Source organism: Nelumbo nucifera, chromosome 4 (assembly GCF_055504915.1).
Source record: "Nelumbo nucifera cultivar China Antique chromosome 4, China Antique-T2T, whole genome shotgun sequence".
In the NCBI taxonomy this organism is placed as follows: domain Eukaryota; kingdom Viridiplantae; phylum Streptophyta; class Magnoliopsida; order Proteales; family Nelumbonaceae; genus Nelumbo; species Nelumbo nucifera.
In genome coordinates this window covers 46,191,950-46,212,934 of record NC_142652.1, presented here as the reverse complement: position 1 = coordinate 46,212,934, position 20,985 = coordinate 46,191,950, and the positions used below count along the sequence as shown (strand labels likewise).

General features: G+C 35.3%; 1 protein-coding gene across 1 annotated transcript in view; it reads left to right on the top strand.

Annotated features, from left to right (window-relative positions):
* The first annotated feature begins 5,005 nt into the window (after positions 1-5,005).
* LOC104607011 (proteasome subunit alpha type-2-B) overlaps positions 5,006-20,985 on the top strand; it is a 31,411-nt gene continuing 15,431 nt past the window's right edge. The window contains exons 1-4 of the mRNA XM_010272497.3: positions 5,006-5,179; positions 5,270-5,346; positions 10,772-10,836; positions 13,052-13,098. Of these exons, the coding sequence (XP_010270799.1) occupies positions 5,139-5,179; positions 5,270-5,346; positions 10,772-10,836; positions 13,052-13,098 (230 nt within the window). The 5' untranslated portion in view covers positions 5,006-5,138. The remainder of the gene's footprint in view (positions 5,180-5,269; positions 5,347-10,771; positions 10,837-13,051; positions 13,099-20,985) is intronic.

Here is a 20,985-nt window from a genome sequence, read left to right as displayed (position 1 = left end):
TAGGACAAGTGTCGAGATTCACGTCAAACGGTGAAAGGTAGCAATCAAAAGAAGTGTGCATATCAAGTTCAGGGGTAGAAATCCACTATCAAGAATGATAAAAAGAATATCTGCCTGATTTTAAAATTAATCTCAGCATATCGAGACAGTCTACAAATGGAAGGGTATATAAGATTGTTAAGCCAAAGTTTGAGAATTCTGAAATCAGGATACTTGGTTAATTTTGTCAAGGATGATCTTGCAATGGGAATGGTCTCTTAACTCGGTGTAATTTTAAGGCTGCATTGCTAAGGGACTAGTAATAGTTAAGTTGGGGGTGTGATAACTCTATAATTTAATGCCTTAAGGGCATCATTTCAGGGGTATTATAGGCCTTAGAATAGTCAAATTGTCCCCTTTTCTCAGTTAAATTCAATATTGTGACATTAGAGGATTTCAGTGCAAATCTTGTGGAAAACTGGAGAAGTTTCATGGCTGAAATGCAGCTTTTGGAAAGTTGGTGAGAAGTCCAACTGAAAGAGGGGGTGTTTTTGTGAAAAATTGGGCACAGGAGGGCGCCTCCTATCTGCTAAACCTAGAATGGCGCCCCTCCTACTATATTAGCATACCCCCCTCTCTTTAGAAAACCCTAGGGCACCTTTCCACTCATTCTTTTCATCCTTACCAAACCCTAGCCGCCCTTAGCTGCTTAATCTCCACCATTCATTCTAAGGCACTCTCTTTTTAGCTTTCTAACCCTTAGGGCGCCACTTAACTTCTAATCATCACCATTAAGCTTTTAGCCACTAGATCTCAGCCCTCTATTCCACTCTTTATCTCAGCCATTCACTCTAGGGTGCCACACATTCCTTTTAATCTTCACCTTTTATCCCTAGGTGCCCAAATCTCCACCGTCCAATTCTGGGCATCAAAATCTTAGCCCTACATAATATTGGGCGCCCTCTCGTTCTCTTCTCAGCCTTAGGATTACCTTATAACCATCCTAACCCTTCATTCAAAACCCTAGGGCACCCATATTTTTTCTAAAACCCAGTTGTCGGCCCTCTCTTTCTCTTTAATCCTAATTTTATCCACCTTTCTTTATAAAAAGGACCCAAGGGGCCCTGAGAAGGGGTTGGATTCTGCCCTAAGTAAGACGAAAGGTTGATCTTGATAAGTTTAAGGGTAAAGGAAGAGGAGAACGCGCAGGCAAGAGGAAGTGTTCCTGCTTGCAATTCGCCAAAGCCACTACTGCCACCTTCGGAATCGGATCCCAACCATTTTAATTCAGTTTTAGATTTAACTTCTATTGTTTAATTTCAAGTCTGATTTTTCCTTCGTGCAAATTTACTTTTATTCAGTTTAATTTTTGCTTTGCTTCTTTTCTACAGATCTGGAATTCGGCTAGGTGAGACGAAAGGCGTAGATCGAGAAGTTTGAGGGTCAAAGGAGAGATCTAGAGACTAAGACCTTTTATCGGATTACAATTTATTTATTTATTTAATTAATTTAATTAATTTATTTATGTTATTTATTTATTTTTATTCACTTTTCACTTTCAATAGTGTTCGGATTTTATTTTTAACGAATTTCAATTTAATTAATTAAAGTTTTGTGATTCTGCAACTTCCCTTTGTGTTCTTTTATTCATATTAAAGTTTGTAACGATTTTTCCCTCGCTTCCCTGTGAATACGAGTAGTTCTCACCATTTTACAGCGTTTTTAATTGTTATATGAAATAGAGAAATTTACAAATAGTAAAACTAGTGTTTCAAAGTGGTTAATGATATGCTTTCGGATACACCAAATGTGGATCTTCTCCGCTGGAACAATGATATTCTTCTCTGTTGAACGATGATAAATAGCATTCGGGTGAGAATAATCCTTTAATCCTTCCCTCATTAAGGAAGGGTTAAAACATAATTTACAAAATGGTGCAAAATGGGTTCTATTTGAGTGAGAGTTAACGGAAGGGTACCGCAAGACAATATCTAAACAATAGGGGTACCACATGTCAATTCGCTAAATAGTAGGGGAAGTTTAAGAGATTTACCCTTTTTTATGTGGTATTATATTCCTATAGATAGTTATATATAAGAAGAAGAAATGAATTGTTACAAAGTGTAAGGGGCCAGAACTAGAAGAATTAGGGGTGAACCAAAAAGGACATGGGTTAGAAGAGTGAAATGATTTGAGGGATCATAATTTAAAAATGGATATGGCAATAGACAAAATGGAATGGCAAAATAGAACCCATATAGCCAACCCATGTCCTAAATCATAAATTAGGTGTACTTTACTAAGATTACCTAGTGATCCTACATCAATTTGGTATAGAGCATTGTTTTTGCTAAAATTCTCGTTTCAGTTCAACATTTCTATACCACTTAGGGGTGGTATTTAGTATAGTATTCTTGATTGTTGTGTAGGGAACTTTCCTACTTGATTTGGTTAGTAAGCATGCATCATCATCATGTGCACCATCTAAACAAAGAGGACAGTTAAGTAGTTGACCTCATCACAAGCAAGATGAAGTTGATGGCATATTATTTTCTTATGATATATGGTGATGGTGCATTGGATGGGATTGAGAGGATTCATCAACTGTGTTATGACTTACTTCACGAGTACCAATCCAAATCCAAGAATAAGGAAGTTGGACATGGTAGTGAAACTTTAGTTAATACAACTTGCACTTCTGAAAATGTTGATATTGAAGAACAAGATCTATTTTCCAATTACGACTTGTTTGTTAATAAGAGTTCAATTATGTAATAGTGAAGTCAGAGTTGAACTATTATTTGGAAAAAAATGTGCTGCCTAGAACTTAGAACTTTGATATTCTAGCTCGGTAGAAGTCAAATTGACTCAAGTATCATACCTTACAAGTAATTGCCATGGATGTTCTAACTATTCTTATTTCCATAGTTGATTCAAAATCTACCTTCAGCACTGGGGGAAGGCTAATAAGTCCACATCGTAGTAGACTTCATGTCAAGACATTGGAGGCATTAATGTGTGCTCAAAATTGGTTGGCATATGAAATTCAAGGTAACATTATTTAAATTGAAGATTTATTTATCGAAAAAATTGAACGTTCATCATCATTTCACCTTTATAATTATTATTTTTTTGTTTTATGTAGATGCTCCTCTTTGTGAGGATCCTTTCACTTAATAGTGATGATTTTGACATAGATGATGAGGTATATGATTTAAAATGATTATATTTAAATTGAAGATTTATCTATCGAAAAATTGAACGTTCATCATCATTTCACCTTTATAATTATTTTTTTTTCTTTTATGTAGATGCTTGTCTTTGTGAGGATCCTTGCACTCAATAGTGATGATTCTAATATAGATGATGAGGTATATGGTTTAAAATGAATATTGTTGAATTTTAAATAACTCAAAATCATTTGTTTAATTTAGTCTCCATATACTTATTCTTGATTTTTAATTGTTTTAGAAAGGTAAGGCTGTGTATTGAAGTAGGAGATTGTTTCATTGAGATGGAGGGCTTAATTTTTGAGCTGTTAAGACTTGAGATGGAAACTTATTTAATAATGCTTGTTGAGAAGAATTTGCTCTCAGCTCATGAATTCATGATATGAGAGTGAGAGAGTTTCTTTGTTACAATTTACAAAGAATATGGTGCTAAAAGTTTTTGTTATGTTCTTGTTATGAAAATATTATGTGACATTTTGATAGAGCCATTGGTTTTAAATTTAACTTTTCCTCTGGCATGACTCTGAAATATGTTTACAATATTTTTGCCTGTGGGTTCAACCACGAAATAAATCGTTTTCCCTGACTTTGAGATTTGAATAGATTTTGTACTCCTGCAGTTAGCATTTCTTTTTATTTTGCAATTCTACGAGGAGCTAGTCCATGGAGAAGGCATGTGTGTGCAGCGTGCAGTGCTTCCAAATAAGCCCATGAAAGGATATGCAAAAGAGGTATGTGGGATTTTTATTTGGCACTTCATTACTTCTTTTCTTTTTTTCCTCATGTTTGTTTCTTGAAAAAATGATGGTGTCAATATGTCTTCCCTTTTAACAATTATTATTATTTTTTTTTTGCTTTATTCAGGTTAATATGCTGAGATTTTTCTTATTTATAATGTTCTGATCTTCTTATGGGTGTTAATTATGGGTTGGTAAGTTTTTAAGTTGTTATTTTTCAATTAACCCATGGGTGTTAATTTTCTTTTGATATTTCCTCAGCTTTTTGGCTTTGCTTGGTTCTTCTACCTCCTTTATCAATGTGTAGTATTTTTTTTAATCAATATATTAATGCTAGCTTGTGAGCTGGTCGTTGTCCCTAATCTCTTTGTAATCCTTTGACACATGTACTGAATTCAATTGACCTACATACCACAAATCCCGTCCCACTAATATGCTCTATCAAGAAAAATTTACATTTACACTACATGTAATTTCCTAGTAATAGATATATGTTATTGATCCCTACATTGTGGAGTGTGGAAATCAACATCCCTTGTGAATGTAGTTTTCATGGTGTATGCATGATGTGTGGTGAGGCAACAGAAGAGGTAGATAATTTATTCATACATTGCATCTTTGCAAGGAGTTTATGGGTATTTGGGATACAACTACATTTCTCAATGTCTTATCAAGTTTACCACATTGGTGGAGGTGGGAGATGAAAACACTAGAGACTCTAAAGAGCACATGATGCTCCCTTCTTTTCCCTACTTTTTCCTTCAAACCAAACACAACTTAAACTTATGCAATTAGGGCATCTCTCCATTCCCCTGTCCCAGGTTCATTGATTGCGGGGTAGGGATGTAGCCGGGAATGAGACTTGAATCCTTGCCCTGATATCGGGGACGGGCTAAGGGATTTTAGCCACGGGGTGGAGATGGGGAAGGGGTGCCCCGCCCCATACCCGCCCCGTTGCCATAAAGGCAAAGATCCGGTCTCTCAAATCGGTCCAAAACCGTAGTTCGAAAATCTTCAGCCCTATTCGTACAAAAGCTCGGTTTGGGTCGGTCCACTTTCTAGTTTGCTCGGTTTCTTGGAGGAGGGGTCTTCTCATTCCTTTTTTGTTCTCTTCTCTCGATCAACTTCGGCCTTCACTCTTCGCTTCTCTGGTTTCGCTCTCCTCCTTCAGTCCTTCATTCACACGCTCGCCATGGGAGATAGCCAGTATTCCTTCTCTCTCACCACCTTCAGGTACGCAGTGCACGCCTTTGTCTTTGTCCACTTGCGCCTTTCTTCCCTTCTTTCTGCAATCTAACGATGCATACATTCTCTCCGAAACAGTCCTTCCGGAAAGCTAGTTCAGATCGAGTATGCCCTAATGGCTGTCGGATCCGGCCAGACGTCTCTCGGAATAAAGGGTATGTAGACTCTCTCTATGCTCACTCTTTTCGATTCGTCCTTTTTACAATAAAATGGCTTCTGTTTCTCGCCCTAAAATTTCAGCTTTGCCCATTACCCTCCCCTTGTTAGCTGCTTCTAGGGTTTCAAGATTCAGAGCAGGTTGTGTGACTTGCTCCAATTCAGGCTTAGGTCTTTATTATAAAATGCAAATGGTCAGATCAGATGGATTGGGCCCAGATGTTCAACCAGATGGCGTGATTCTATAAGAGCTTGTACTAATTCTGTTGTGTACCCTAGCTTTTTGCAGATTTTTTTTAGTGATGGTATTCTCAGGTGCATCGAATGTAGATTCCAACATGCTAGGTTGTTGCTTTTGTCTTGGTGGTCAGCAGCTTAAGAACTGAGAAGAAAATGGTGTTTTATGTTTTGACGTCTTATTGTCATATTTGGTTGAAATGCAGGAACTCCTGACATATTATGATCATATAACAGCCTCAAATAAAATGAAAAGTTAAAAGAAACTTCGGAAGACACATTTGGTTGGAAGCATTACAAAGAAAACTTAAAAATGTATAATTCAAAGATAAAAGAGACAAGTTAAAAATGTAATGGTTTGTTTTGAGACATCACGCCTCACGTGGGTTGTCCCATCAACGATGGTAGGCCTAAGGTGTTTACGTGCAGCAATCTTTGCATTTAGACTTCTGATAAAAAAATCTTTGCATATAGATCATAATCCACAATGTAGGGCTAACCTATGAGTTCCGCTTATTTCAGTCATTTGATTATCTCAGATGTTTTATTCATTGCACCTTTTGATACTTATGATTTTACTGTGGATTAATTGAATGTTGATATGGTCCAGATGAGGTTTATATATGCCTTAAACCCAATGAATGACTCAATAGCTAATCTATAAGTTGGTTCTTGGAAGTGTCAGCATTGAATGAAATGGCAGTAAATAAAACATGACTAATAGGATATGCTACATCATATGTTTGATGATTAGGGTTCTTGTTCTTCTAACTTATAAATCTTGGTTGCCAATCCCATTTGCCTGCTGTTTGCCCTTAGCATCGAACAGATATGTGTTTACCACCCTTGACTAGCTAGAAAGACAAAAAGAGGAAAAAAAGAGGGTGGATAATGCTCAAAAGTGTCAAAGCTTGTATCCAACAATATAGTTTCGGATTTTTGTTCATAAAAAAAACAATATAGTTTGGGATTTGGGCTTTGGGGATGTTTCATTGTCAGGATTTTCTTCTGCTTGAATACAAACTATAAGCAATGAAAAGAACATTGAGAAGTTAAATTGATCCTGCTCTCTGGATAAGGTTTTATATACTGGAGTCATTTTTGAGACATTAATTTTCTTTTTCAAAAATTTTCAAGACGTTATTTTTCAAGCGGACTTCTTTTAATATTCTTTCTTTCTTTTGTGCAAATTCTTTTCTAAGTAGCAAGTTTGGAGTTTAAACAATTTAGCCCATATAGGACTTCAACCTACAAGGCTGCAACCTTTGTGATAATAGCACAAAACTTTAACTAATGAATTAATATTCTTTTTGAAATATTTTGTTCTTTCAAAATTTAGATTACTTCATTCTTGTATATTGAAGTGTTCATATATTTTTTCAAACTGGAGCCTCACTTCATCCAGATGTGCAGCTTGTCTTGCATCCCAGTCTCAGGAACCCCTTGCTACCCTCTTGTTCTTTTGTTGTGCTTCCGCTCCCCTCTTGTTTTTAAAATATCGAAGCAGCTTTGCTTCATAAAAAGAAATATATATGGTAGTTTATGATATAGATATATGAAACTTTAATTCTATGATCTAGAGTTTGGAGTGTTATTTTGTAATTCTTTTATGCAATTTCTGCGTGCAATGCAATTTAAATGTACCATTTATAAAAAAAATTCAACTGTACTAGTTATACCCAAGTAGGAGATGCATGTTTTATAAATTCATTATATTCTATAAATTTGTAAGCTCATTGTAACAACTTAATTGCAAAATCTTAGTTGGTCTTTCCTCATCCATAGTGTTTTAAAAGCGCAAGGCATAGGAGCCAATTTGCACCCGAGGCACAAGGTGAGGTGTGCACCTTTTTGTAGCAAGGAGCAAAAATACAAAAAATGCTATTAATAAAAAATATAAACTTAAATTTTAAAATAAATGTTTTAAAAAACCTATCATCTAATATTAAAATACCTAAACATGACATGTAAAGCGTATTCAAATGAAAATTTAAAAATAATATCAAACATATAAAACATTTCCAATAATGTAAAACCCACAATCTTTTTTTTTTTGTTTTTTGCTCAATTGCATTACTTCAAGTAGCTAATGTAATGTAAAACATATTACATTCCTAATTGTACGAGCCGCCTTCAAGTAGCTATCTACCACGCCCTTTGAGGCAAGCCCAAACAAGTTAAATGTTGTTCATTCATTCATTATATATATATATATATATATATATATATATATATATATTAAAACAAGGAAGTCTAAAAATTTACTTTTTTTTTTAATTTTTTAATCCATGTCATTTTTGAAACTACCAACTAGAAACTCTACTTTCCCCCCAAAAAAATCTTCATAATCTCTCTCTCTCTTCCTCTCCCACACACATTCCAATAACCTAAATAATCCAATATCCTAAAATTTCTCCTAAACAACCTCCCCCACTATCCTCAACTTTCTCCCAAGGTATCTCTAATTTAGTAGAGAGTTTCTCTCCTAAATTATCTCTATTTCTTATTCATCTTCTCTCCCACTTTTTATCTACATTTATCTAAAGAAAGTTTGAATAAAAAATTTAAGAATTATTTAAATATTCTAACAAAATTATATAATAACTTTAAAGTATATATTAAAAAACAAAAAATAATTATAATCAATTTAATAATATTCATATTATTAATAATTATGTATTTATACAAAATTCATTACGAAATTATGTACAAAAATATAAATTATGATTTTCTGGATTATTCAATCTAAATGTTATTCAAATGATAAAAATCTAACATTAAAAATGGAATATTATTTAAATATTTCAATAACTAAATATCTTAAATAACAAAATATTAAAATTAATTTTTCAAATCAATCAATAATATATTTTAAATAGTTATTGAATAACTTTCAATTATAATAAATAGATTAAGATTTTAAATATTTAGTTAAATAACTAAATATTTTAAATAATGAAATATTTAACATAACTAGATTTGAAATAGTTAAAATAACAAACTTATGTATTAATAGTACTATAATTTTATGGATTATTAAATTCAATAAGTAATTAATATTTTAAAATTTAAATAATTTTTCAATAAATAAATAATATTATAAATAACTAATTTCATTTATACCGATTAATAATTCTAGAAAATTACTTTCAAAAAAATTATTGTTTATTAATAATAATTTTAAAAACTTAATCTTTATTTATTATATATTTATCTATACTAAAGTTCATATGTATTGTATTTTAGTAATTATTTATTGTTTTATGTGATAAATATATTTCCAATAATTATGTGTAAATCTATTTTTGTTTTGCTATTTAATAGAGAATTTTCAATAATTATTGGAGTTTAAACTACTATTGTTTAGCTTTTTAATTTTAATTTATTTGTATTTTCGCTATAAATTTTTTAATAATTATTGGAGATTAAACTATTGTTCATGGGTTGGTTCGGTTCATTTATAGTTTGTATGGCCAACCAAATTGACCTGGTTAGGTTGGGGGGTTGGTCACTCAAGTTATATCAGTTTGGTTGAACTTTTGCTTTGGTTGGTCTTTTCAAATGATTTAAAATAAAAAATTAAATTTAAAAATTAAGTTTAAATAAAAAAAAATTACAATGGTGTTATTGGAAATAAATTTAAAAATTAAATTGTCGAACCAAAGCTGACAGGAAATACTAGAAATCAGGTTGGTCATTTTCATTAGTTTGTTTCGGAATGGCAACAGGGTGGGGTGGGGATGAGGAGCCTCTTCCCATCCCTGTCCCCTTGAAAAACCCCATCCACGTCCCCATCCCCATCGCCGCTAATGGGGTTAAAACTATCCCCATCCCCGCGGGGATCCCCTCTCCCCGCGATTCCTTATAATGTCAACTATTATGTTTTCGTTTTTTATTTAATTTAAAAATAAAATAAAATGATTAAAATTTACAATCCTATTAGGTGGCAAGTTTCCACAGGGATTGGGGAAATGGGGAAACTTGCCATCCCTAAGTTTGATAAACAATCCTATCTAATTTTTTTTTTTTGATAAACGAGAGTAGTTTTATTAATTCAAAAAATTGTAGTACATTCAGTCTTGGAAGAGGCACGAGGTGTTACCTCCCCCTAGGACTGAGTCATAAACACTAAACAAACACAAGCCAGAAACACAGTTACAAAGTGGCCCAAAACAGATCTCCCCTTGACACCCCTTGCTTGGCCAAAGAATCAGCTATTGCATTTGCTGATCTGCTGACCCACTGAAACCTGACTGACATATTCCTTGTCAGCCATTTAACTTTCTTTAACAGATCCCTGTAGCCCCAACAAGTTGTCTCTGGACTTGTCAACCAGCCCACTACTACCTTGGAATCCCCTTCTGGCCATCTGTATACCTTGTACCGCTGCTAGTATCTCTGCCCTTACAGAATCACCAACACCCACTGGTCCTGAAAATAGAGACATGTTGCTATCTTTGTCTCTCAGAATCCCTCCTATTCCAGATGTCCCTATCTAAAATTAATTATTGTTATTTTTGTATTGTAAAAAAATTATTAAAAGTAGTATATAAAATATAAATGATTATTAATTATTATATAAAAAAATTGTATACTCTTGCATGTTTCTATTGTTTCTCTTTAACTTAACAAATCCAGTGCATTGCATGGGTCCCCACTAGTATCTTCTTAAAAAGCAATTAAAATTATAAAATCATTATTTTTTTTTTGTGTGAGAACTAATAATTTAATACCATAACATGGACTTTTTTGGGCTTGCCTCGAGGGGCGTGGCATGGGGGTCCATGGGCCAGCCTAGTTGCTAGGTTCAAAAAAAGCAAAAAAGCATCAAATTTTCAAAAAGCACACTCCTGGGCTGAGGCGCATCAGGCACAAGCCTAGACGCACCAGGCGCACACCTTTTGTAAGGGCTGTGCCTAGGACCTAGGCGAGGCGCATACCCTAAAATGCGCCTCGCCTACGCGTGCCTAGGTGCGCTTTTTAAATCACTGCCCATCCATAATTGCTAAATCTAAATACTGTTGGCTCCCAAGCTTTTATTTTTGTCTTTCCCCACCCTTCAATAGAAGAAAAAAGGGAAAAACTAGCTCGTATACATGTCTTCTTTTTTGAGTCAAATGGTTTTATGTTTGATTTATCCATTTATTTACTTAATATATTCATGCATATTGATTGTTACCTCTGCAGCTGCCAATGGAGTCGTTATTGCAACTGAGAAGAAATTACCATCGATCTTAGTTGATGAAGCATCTGTGAGTAATATTTCATCCTCTAGGCATTTATATTCCTTGTTTTAACTTATCAATATTGGTTCCTGAACTCCTTGATGCCCCCCTCTCTCTCTTTTTTTTTTTTTCTTTTTTGAGAATGTAAGGTAAAAATTTTATTGATAAAAAAAGACAAAGTTACAACTCCTTCCTGGAGCCCTGCATCTTGGAAGAGGGCGAATTACGGATTCCAAATAGACTGAGTACAAAGCAGCTGAAATACATTCTGAGATCAATTTGTGCTTAAGGTGTTTCCCTGTCCAACCCCTTTCAAAAAGATCCCAACTCCAGATCCTTCCCATTGTACTCATGAATCAGGAATGAGATGGGGGCTTTCTCTAATTGAATGCTACAAGTGAGGAAGTGCTTACGGGGGGGGGGTGACGGGTGTAATGGTTTCTGTCTTTCTGATGAGGGGGTGGGTGGGAGATCAGGAAAAAGATGGTTGCTTGGATCAAGAAACTTGGTTTAGTGTTGTCATCTTTTTTTGTATTTTATATTAATGTGTTGAATTGTATGGAATAAGGAATTGAGAAGTGACCACGGGTTTATATTGCTTGTTGTATTGGATTGGGGCCACTGCTTAGTGTAATAGTGAAATCTCAGGCTGACAAGTGTGAGAACATGGGTTTGAATCTTAGAGTAGTTTATGCCAAAAAATAATGTAAATGGTTAGGTCTATATCCATTTCACCCCTCCCAAGGCCCAAGTTAGCTGGGTCCAACATTAGGTGATGGGCTAAAGAATTGAGAAGAGAGAGGTCAAACCTAAAGAGTTAAGAGACATTTTGGGCTGATGAAGAAGTTTTTCCTTTTATTTATTTATTTTTTCATGCCATGTGAGGGTCTCTTTCCAGGCAATAACTAAGATATCATGCTAGGTAGGAGGGTAACAAGGGATGTGTTGGGAGTAGAGAGGAAGAAAGTGATGAATCTAGATGCTAACTGCCTGGAATGGTGTGGATGGCTCAATTACAATATCAAAGAAGAGAGGGGTTGAGGGAGAGCTAGAGGCTAATTCTCAGGAGAGAGGGGAAGAGGCTGTAGAGTTTCTGTTATTGATAAAAAAAAAAGAGGCTGTAGAGGCAATATCTCTAAAATATTGAACTATAAATTTCTTGGTTATAGTTCTTAGGAGGAGAGAGGAAGGGGCCAATTTTGTAGGGGGTCATCTGGGTTTTTGTGATCCTCTTTTTGGCGTCAAGAAGGGTCTATTGACTTCCATTTCTTTTTGTGTATATCCTTTTGGTAACTGGTGGAGATTGCTCTGCATTTTTGATTTTGTTGTACCAGGGGTATTTGAGTGGATGTGGCTTTTTTTCCTTCCTTTTCCTGAAGTGCTTGTTACCACTGCATGTGGGGCCATTGGCTGCTCTTGTAATTGCACATTTGACTGGTGGAGTGGCAATTGGTTTTTGATGTTTTCTCAAATGGTGCTTGAAACGATGTCATTTTTGGTGAGCCTCTTGTATTTTCTTTGAGGGGATTGTTGTCATCGTTTTTGTTTTTTGGGGCTCCGATTTCTCTCCTTTTACTGGTCAAACAAAATTAAATGCTGTTTTAGATCAAGTTGCAGAAATGGAAATAAATTCTGCAAGTTTCTGAATTGCACACGCAAGTAGAGATTTCAAATTCACAACCCCCTAAGGAGTTCAAGTATGCACAAGCGGATGGTATTAATCACTTCAGGATCCATCCATTTCCAATTTCTTCCACTTCTGATAAAGATGAAAACAAACTATGAGAATGGAGTTTTCAGTACCCTTTCTGCTGCTAGCTCCAAGTTGTACTAATCCAAATGCAACCATGAACCTAGGTTTTCCCTTGCACATTGGAGAAGCATTTAAACTATTAGCAGTTTTGGTTCGTTTTCCTACTTGGAATTGTACTTTGCATGTTAAAGGCTCTCCACGCATTTGGATCTTCATTTCAATCTTTAAAATTCCTTTTTCGGCCATTATTTTCTGTTTTCTATTACATTTACAATATCTAAATCCTTGTTGCATTAATGCATGTCTTCAAGGACTATTCTCCCCCACCCCCCACCCCCAATCTTCCTATGGTTCCACAACGACAATGCAGCGATTGTCTTTATTTCCTCCTTCTATTCAAAGGAAAGCATGCATGAGAAACTCCTCGAAGTTTTTTGCAACCAGCACTAAGTGGTGAATGATGATAAGTTGCATTTTCCTTTTTTGCAGGTTCAAAAGATTCAACCTTTAACGACAAATATTGGAGTTGTGTATAGGTTCTGTCTATGTCCTACCTCTTGCTAATTTTAGGAAGTCTAATTTCTAATGCTTGTATATGCCCTCTTGCTTTTTATTTTTTATTTTTGGCAACAATTAGTATTGATTTATGATATGAGCTCTACTTCACCTTACTGATCCAATCATGTGTGCCTGTATAAACATGTCTGATCTGATTAGTATGCAAGCTTATTTTTTTTATTTGGAGTTTTTAAAATATACCAATAAAAAAAATAATTCCTAAAATATTTAAGTTTCATGAGAGAATGAAAAATGCTTTTTTTTTGGATAAAATATCATATTTCCATTAAATCAGAAAGAAATTACACTTGTGAAGGCGTGGGATGCTGCCTCTCTCGAATTGTGCCCTGTTTTGCCAATCTATCCGCAAAGGCATTAGCTGATCTCCTCACCCACTGTCCAGTAACGGACCTATTTTTTTTTTTTTTTTTGATCAATAACACTTTCATTAAATCATCAGTAGAAAATTTACAGGAGGAAGACAAACACACTTATCTTCCAAGAGCCACAAAGAGCCTCATAAAAGGAAAAAAAGAAGGAAAAAAGACGACACTAAAGTTACAGCTTAGCCCAAAACAGTGAATCCCTTTCTGCCCCTTGTTTAGCTAAACCGTCAGCTAGGGAATTAGCCGATCTTTTAACCCAACATGTCTTAACTTCCATCTCCCGCACCAGTCACATGAATTTCCTCCTCTCATTGTTGTACTTCCATAAACCATTTTGATCTTTAGTCAGCCACCCTATCACCACCTCTGAATCCCCTTCAATTATGAGTTTCTTGATGTTCAACTCTTCAGTTTTCTAGACTCCTTCCAAAACTGCAAAGATCTCAGCTCTAAGGGAGTCACCCACTCCAATTGGGCCTGAGAACATGGCAGAGATGACCCCATTTTCGTCCCTAAAAACACCTCCAATCCCCGATTGCCCCGGATTTCCCCTACTGCATCCATCAAAGTTTAATTTCAAGAATCCACTAGGTGGGGGAGTCCAAGCCACATTCATTACTGCCTTGGTCTGTGTGCAATTTGCAATTTCACCCTACTTCCTCAACATGTCATCCACAGTGTAATGGACTTTTTCCGTGTCAATCAGTTGTATTTCTTTATGTCATTCTTGTAACCTCACACGACATTCTCCGGATTATTTAACCACTGCACTACCTTAGTCCCCTCCAATCAGCAACTGCTCCACACCCAATTCTTTTGCAAGGAGGACCCCTTGTATGGCAGCTGGCAATTCTGCCTTAATAGAATGCCCAATGGGGCATTAGCTGTTTTGCCACGCTATCCACAAGGGCATTAGCTGATCTCCTCACCCACTGTCCAGTAACAGACATATTCCTTGTCAACCAGTTGTATTTCTTTATCTCATTCTTGTAACCTCACACGACATTTCCGGATTATTTAACCACTGCACCATTACCTTAGAGTCCCCTTCAATCAGCTGCTCCACACCCAATTCTTTTGCAAGGAGGACCCCTTGTATGTCCGCTAGCAATTCTGCCTTAACAGAATGCCCAATGGGTCAGAATAGAGGAGGATAACCTCTCCAGCCTCATTTCTCAAAACACCTCCCAACCCAGAGGGCCCTGGGTTGTCCTGGCTACTCCCATTAAAATTCATCTTAAGAAAACCTTGAAAGGGGGGGGGGAGTTTGTAGAAACCCTTTCCTTTGAGGATGAACAGTTTGCTACTGCTAACCAATTCCTCCATAAATCATTAAAAGAATCTTGGTGAAACAGTTCCACAGTCTTTAATGGTTTAACCAGTGTATTGCTCTATTCATAATGCAGTCCTTCAAGGCCTCTCTGCTCCTCCCCTTCTCTTGGAAGATTCTAGCGTTCCTTTCTTCCCAAACTGTAAATCAAAGCTGCTCTCGCTCACCTCCACATGCTTCTTCCCCTTTTATGGGGCCAAGAGAGAGTAGAAGTGTTAAACAACATACATACTTCTGCTGGCATCTCCCAGCTGCACCTAGAAAGGAAAAAAGCCAAATCCAAAGCTTTGCAATGACATTACAAGATAAAAATAAGTAGTAACAGTTCTTGCCATGAGATTTGCAAAGAGTACACCAGTTAGGTGAGATACAAAGAAGAGGTCTTCTCTTTTGTAGGTTGTCCATAGTGTTAACTTTTCCATGGCACACTTCCCAACATAAAGCCATAACCTTGGGGTGAACTGACCTACATGAAAGGGAAACCCTGTTGAGAGGGTGAGTTGCAAAGTGATTTGTAAAAGGAACCACAAGAAAAAAACCCTTTTGGATGAGGGGCCCAAATCCTCTTATTTGGCTTGGAAGGGTCCAACCAAACTTTTGGAAGGAGACAAAGCAAATTAGACAAACACTGAATTTCCTCATCCCTTAACCCTCTACAGAAACCAAAATCCCAACTCAAGGCCGACTTTGAAATCATCTCATTTTTAAACAAAGAAACAAAGAACAAGGACAAAAAAGGGCTTTAAAAGGAAGATCCCCTGCCCAAGTGTCTTCCCCAAAACGAACAGAATTACCGGAACCAACATCATACCTGACATAACTGAGGAACTGTGGGAGAAGTTTGCGAATTACCTTCCATGGAGTTGCCATGTTAGCCCTCCTTGATGCACCGGTATCCCATCCGTTTTTTGAGCACCCATGAATACTCTGCACCACTTCATGCCAAAGCCTCTAATGAAAAATGCTTTTATTTGTTACCAATGAAAGAAAAGCTTTTGTTTATTTGGGTGATAGTCAGATATGCATTTGATCAAACTGAAGCTCAAATGTAATATAGAATTGGGGCAGCTTCTAAAGCTGGTTTCTTTCACAACTTCTTGTTGTAATCCTGTGTTTTTTTTTTGTTTTTTTTTCTAATTAATGAAATCTCTTTTCTGTGTTGCTGATAAAAAAATAAACATTGAGAAGCTTTGGTGAATTTCTAAGAACAGTGTCAGTCAAAGTGCACAATAATGATTGATCAAAAAAGTGCACAATAATGCTTCAAAGTATTTACCAGTAGGCAGCCGAACTATAATTTGAACTGTGCTAAGCTGGATTTTAGTCTTATGAAACTGGCTCCAGTTAGCTCTCTGTAGTATCCTCATGGTTGTCAAGGCACCTAGGTGATTCTGGGAAGTGGGATGCCTAGCTGTCTAGCAGTAGTTGACTAGGTGACACCTAGGCAATAAGATTTTCATAAAATAAAAAACTAAGTTTTACCTAGTTCCCTAGTTTAGTATACCATTTCGACATGCATATTAATTGAAAAAGATAACAATTCTCTTTATTAAAAACATTATGTTTTCTCTCAAAACATGTCAAATGGAATGGCTGATTCATTAGCTAAGGAGGGGATCCATAGGCGACAGCTGTTTTTGGCACAGTTGTAGTTTCTTTGGCTTTGTTGAAATGTTGGCTGTATTGTAACTTGGCACCTGTTTGGCACTGATTAATAAAATTAATTGTTTTTTGCTGATAAAAAAATGGCAAATCATCATATCTATGACAATAGTATTTCAATTATATTGATTTGAATACTTTCAAAACTAATACTAATATACAAAAAAGTGCCTTACCTTTCAATAAAGTACCTATTGGCCTAGGCTCCTTTGTATTGTTATTTGATTTAATAAAGTACCTTACCTTTTACAAAAAAAAACTAATACTAATATACATAAGAAACTAAAGAAGGTTACAATTTTGTATGATAAAATTTAAGATAGAGAGTGTAAAAGAGAAAACGAACAAGGGTGGGGCTGCTGTTTTATTTAATGTAAGAGAGAGAGCGAAGATGGAAAAAACATAAAAAGAAAAAGAAAACAAATCCCTTTATATTTCTACTTTTTTCGTTCTTTTTCTCTTCTTAAAACCCTTGGATCTCCTAATTTTCAATAGTAAAACTTTAAAACAAGGTATAACTGATATATCTAGCATATAATATAATATATTAGGACACATGTTAGTAAGATGTTGGATCATGAATGATAATAAGTGTCCACCTTGTTATTTTTGTTGCCGAGGTGAGGGGTTCTTGTTGCTATAAGGTGTTTAGGTGCCTAGGCGACACCTTGGCAACCAAGTATCATATAAAATCAATATATCTTTATCTGTAAAAATCAAAGAGCATTCAACTTTATGTTCAAGGGGTTGCTTTTGAAAACGTGTTCTGTCCATTTGTTGTGATTTGGAGCCTAGAGTTTTTGATTTATGGGTTTGTTTTTTCTGAAATTTTTGTTAATGATGTACATCCCCTTACTGTATAGAAACTGATGTACATCCTGGGGTTTTCCCCTTTATCTAATGAAAGCCTCCATTACTTTTTTTTTTCAGAGAAAAAAAACCCTTGCCTATAAAATAGTTGCTTCACATGAAGGTACCCAAATAGAAAATTGAATACATAAAGAGAAAACAACAATAATCTAAGGGACCTATAAATAAGATTGTTAACTGAATCAGAAAAGATGTGACTGCCATCATTTTCTAGGTTGAGGCTGCAGTTGACACCCTATGGTATCCTTTAACAATCAATATACCTTTACCTACAACATCAAAGAGAATTCAACTTTAAGTTTTCTTAGGCAGATGAAGTGATGAGAAGAATTCTCAGTTCTCTTCCCTGTTGGCTTCGAGTGCACAAGGAGTTCAAGGGGGTTGCTTTTGAGATCATGCTGTCTGTCCACTTGTTGTGATTTGGAGCATAGATTTTTTGGTTCATGGTTTTGTTTCTCTGAAATTTTTGTTAATGATGGACTGCCCCTTACTGTATAAATGCTGATTTGCATCCTGGGGTTTTCCCTTTATATTTAATGAAAGTATGCATTTCCTTTTTTAATAAAGGCTATTGCCTATAAAATAGTTGCATAACATGTGAGCTACCTCAATTAGAAAATTTGAATGCATAAGCAGAAAACAAGGATAATCTAAGGCATCTTTAAATAAGATTGTTACTACATCAGGGAAGACATGCCTGTCATCATTTCCTAGAAGCTCTGACAGTCATAAGATGATGTAAGCCTTTGCATGAAGATCGTTTGGTGAAGGCACATCTGTCCATGCATCTTTCCGCGTGAAGATGAGTTGAAAAAAGGTGAAAAGCTCCATTTGGAGCTTCCTGAAAATAGCCTGAAGTGGGCTTCCTGTGTCTTTTCGGGGCTGTGGCTTTCAGCGGCTAGATCATTTCCCAACCAAACGGGAAAAGACCAAAATGCGGGCTTCCAGGCTTCTAAAAAGCCGACAGCCCGTGCGAAAAGACGCCCCAAATGGGGCCTTAGTCTATTGTAATTGGGCTTCAGTCTTTCAGAGAAGAACAGTAGAACCCTTTTTTATTCAAACTAATTTCCAGAAAGAACTAAAGAAGTAGAAGGATTCTGAATTTCTTCTTCTGGAAAGGTCATGAAAGAATTTATGATCCTCTATTCATTTGGAGTTTCATGTTAGGAAGAAGATTAGGTAACGAAGGATATATGACTTTTGAGTCTGTGGTTTTATTTAGATTTGAACAAAAGTTACCATAAAAAAATGGTTGGAATAAATATGAGTGGGGTTTCTTGGTTTGCATATTTTTATTTTCCTAAAAAAACTTTTCTGGTAATAGTCAAAATGGGGCATACCATGTTTATCTTCAGGATAACATTTGTTGGCAAATTTTCTCTAATGGATACATGGTCTGTGAGTGTGGGAAGATTTATTATATTTCCAATCATCATTTATTTTCACAAATGATGGCTTGGGTTTAGATGATTTTCCTTCAGTCTACTTATGTGAAGAGAGAACACCTATCCCTTGTTTGTCTGCCAATAAAAAGGACTTTGTGACATGATAATAGGATGGTGGCTTTGTTGGTACTTATATTATTAACTACATAAATAAGATCTGCTTCTGTATAAGCATCTATTTCTTTGGATGGAGACATGGAGTATAACTGGTTCCCAGAATTAGTTTTTAGTTTGGCAAGAGGCCTTAACTATTTGACTTGTTTGGCCTTGCTTCAAAGGGCGTGGCACATGGCTACTTGAAGGTGGCTCGTACACTCAGGAATGTAATATGTTTTACATCACATTAGCTACTTGAAGTCAATTGAGCAAAAAAAATAAGATTGTGGGTTTTACATTATTGGAAATGTTTTATATTATTTTTAAATTTTCATTTGAATACGCTTCACATGCCATGTTTAGGTATTTTAATATTAGATATTAGGTTTTTTAGAACATTTATTTTAAAATTTAAGTCTATATTTTTTATTAATATTATGTTTAATATTTTGTTGGCTTTTTTTTGGAAATTTTTGGCATTTTTTTGAATTTTTTGACTTTTTATTTTTTTAGCATTTTTTTGTATTTTTGCTCCTTTATTCAAAAAGGTGCACACCTCGCCTTGCGCCTCGGGCGCAAATTGGCTCCTATGCCTTGCGCTTTTAAAACACTATGGATGGGGAAAGACCAATTAAAATTTTGCAATTAAGTTGTTACTATGAGGTTACAAATTTATAGAATATAATGAATTAATAAAACATGCATCTCCTACTTGGGAATAATTGGTACAGTTGAATAGTTTTGTTTTTTTTTTTGATAAATGGTACACTTGAATTGCATTGCATGCAGAAATTGCATAAAGAATTATAGAATAACACTCCAAAATCTAGATCATAGAATTAGAGTTTCATATATCTATATTGTAAACTACCATATATTTTTCTTTTTATGAAGCAAAGCTGCTTCGATATTTTAAAAACAAGAGGGGAGCGGAAGCACAACTAAAGAACAAGAGGATAGCAAGGGGTTCCTGAGACTGGGATGCAAGACTAGCTGCACATTTATCAAAAAAAGAGGCCTTCACTATAAAAAATAGTACGATCATGATCCAATCCGATCCGGTCCGATCCGAAGTCCAATCCTATTTTATCGGATTATGATATCCTCATTTCAGATTTTTGAATCGGATTGGATAATTGGATCCTATTAAAAATTGGATCAGGTTGGGTCACCAGTATCCAATCTGAAAGTTTCATATCCGATATTTATCAGAAAATGTGTGTGTGTGTGTGTGTGTGTGTGCGTGTTATTTATATATACATATATATAACATATATATGCTATTTATTTATTTATAAATATGTTATTTATATTTCATTTTTGTAAAATTTTTATATAATATATTTTTTATAAAAATATGTATATATTTGATGAAAATAGTTGAAAGATTACTTTTATTTTTTGTTTTTCTTTATTTAAACTGTTATATTTTCTTTCCTTTTAATAATTTATTTATTTTTTAAAAAATAAATCGGATCAGATGAAATTCGGATATCCAGCATCCTTATTGAACTCAAATTCGGATCAATATTTGTGAGATCTGATTGGATCTACAATTTATCGGATCAGATTTGGATATACCCTAATTTGAATCTGATCCGTTTTGTTTGCATCCCTAAAAAAGGGAAAAAAACTGCAAGAGTCCTTTGTCTTTGTATTCGTAGATGCTTGAAACGAGTATTTCTGTTAATGCTTAGAAGCTCTTGATATTTGCTAGCATTTAAAAGATGAAGGTGTGGCAAATGGTGCTAGGCCCTCTGGCTTTGTTAGGCAGAACTGTTGTAGCATCAGACTCAGAGTTGACTTTTTCACAAGTCCTTATTTTCTAAAGAGAAAAAGTGGGCCATCACCTATATTGATCCTTGCTATTTGGGGTATTGGGAGTGTGGACTGGTTATGGGCCTAGCAATTGTATTTTCTTGCACATAGTGACCCTATCTGACTTTTTACCTGTGTTCTCATGCTTGTCAGCCCAAGGTTTTACCACTGCACCAAGAAATGAGTTTGAAAGGCCTGAGCCTTTCAAACCTTCAATTATGGTGGTGGTTAGGAAGTTACCCATGAGGTATTATTCCT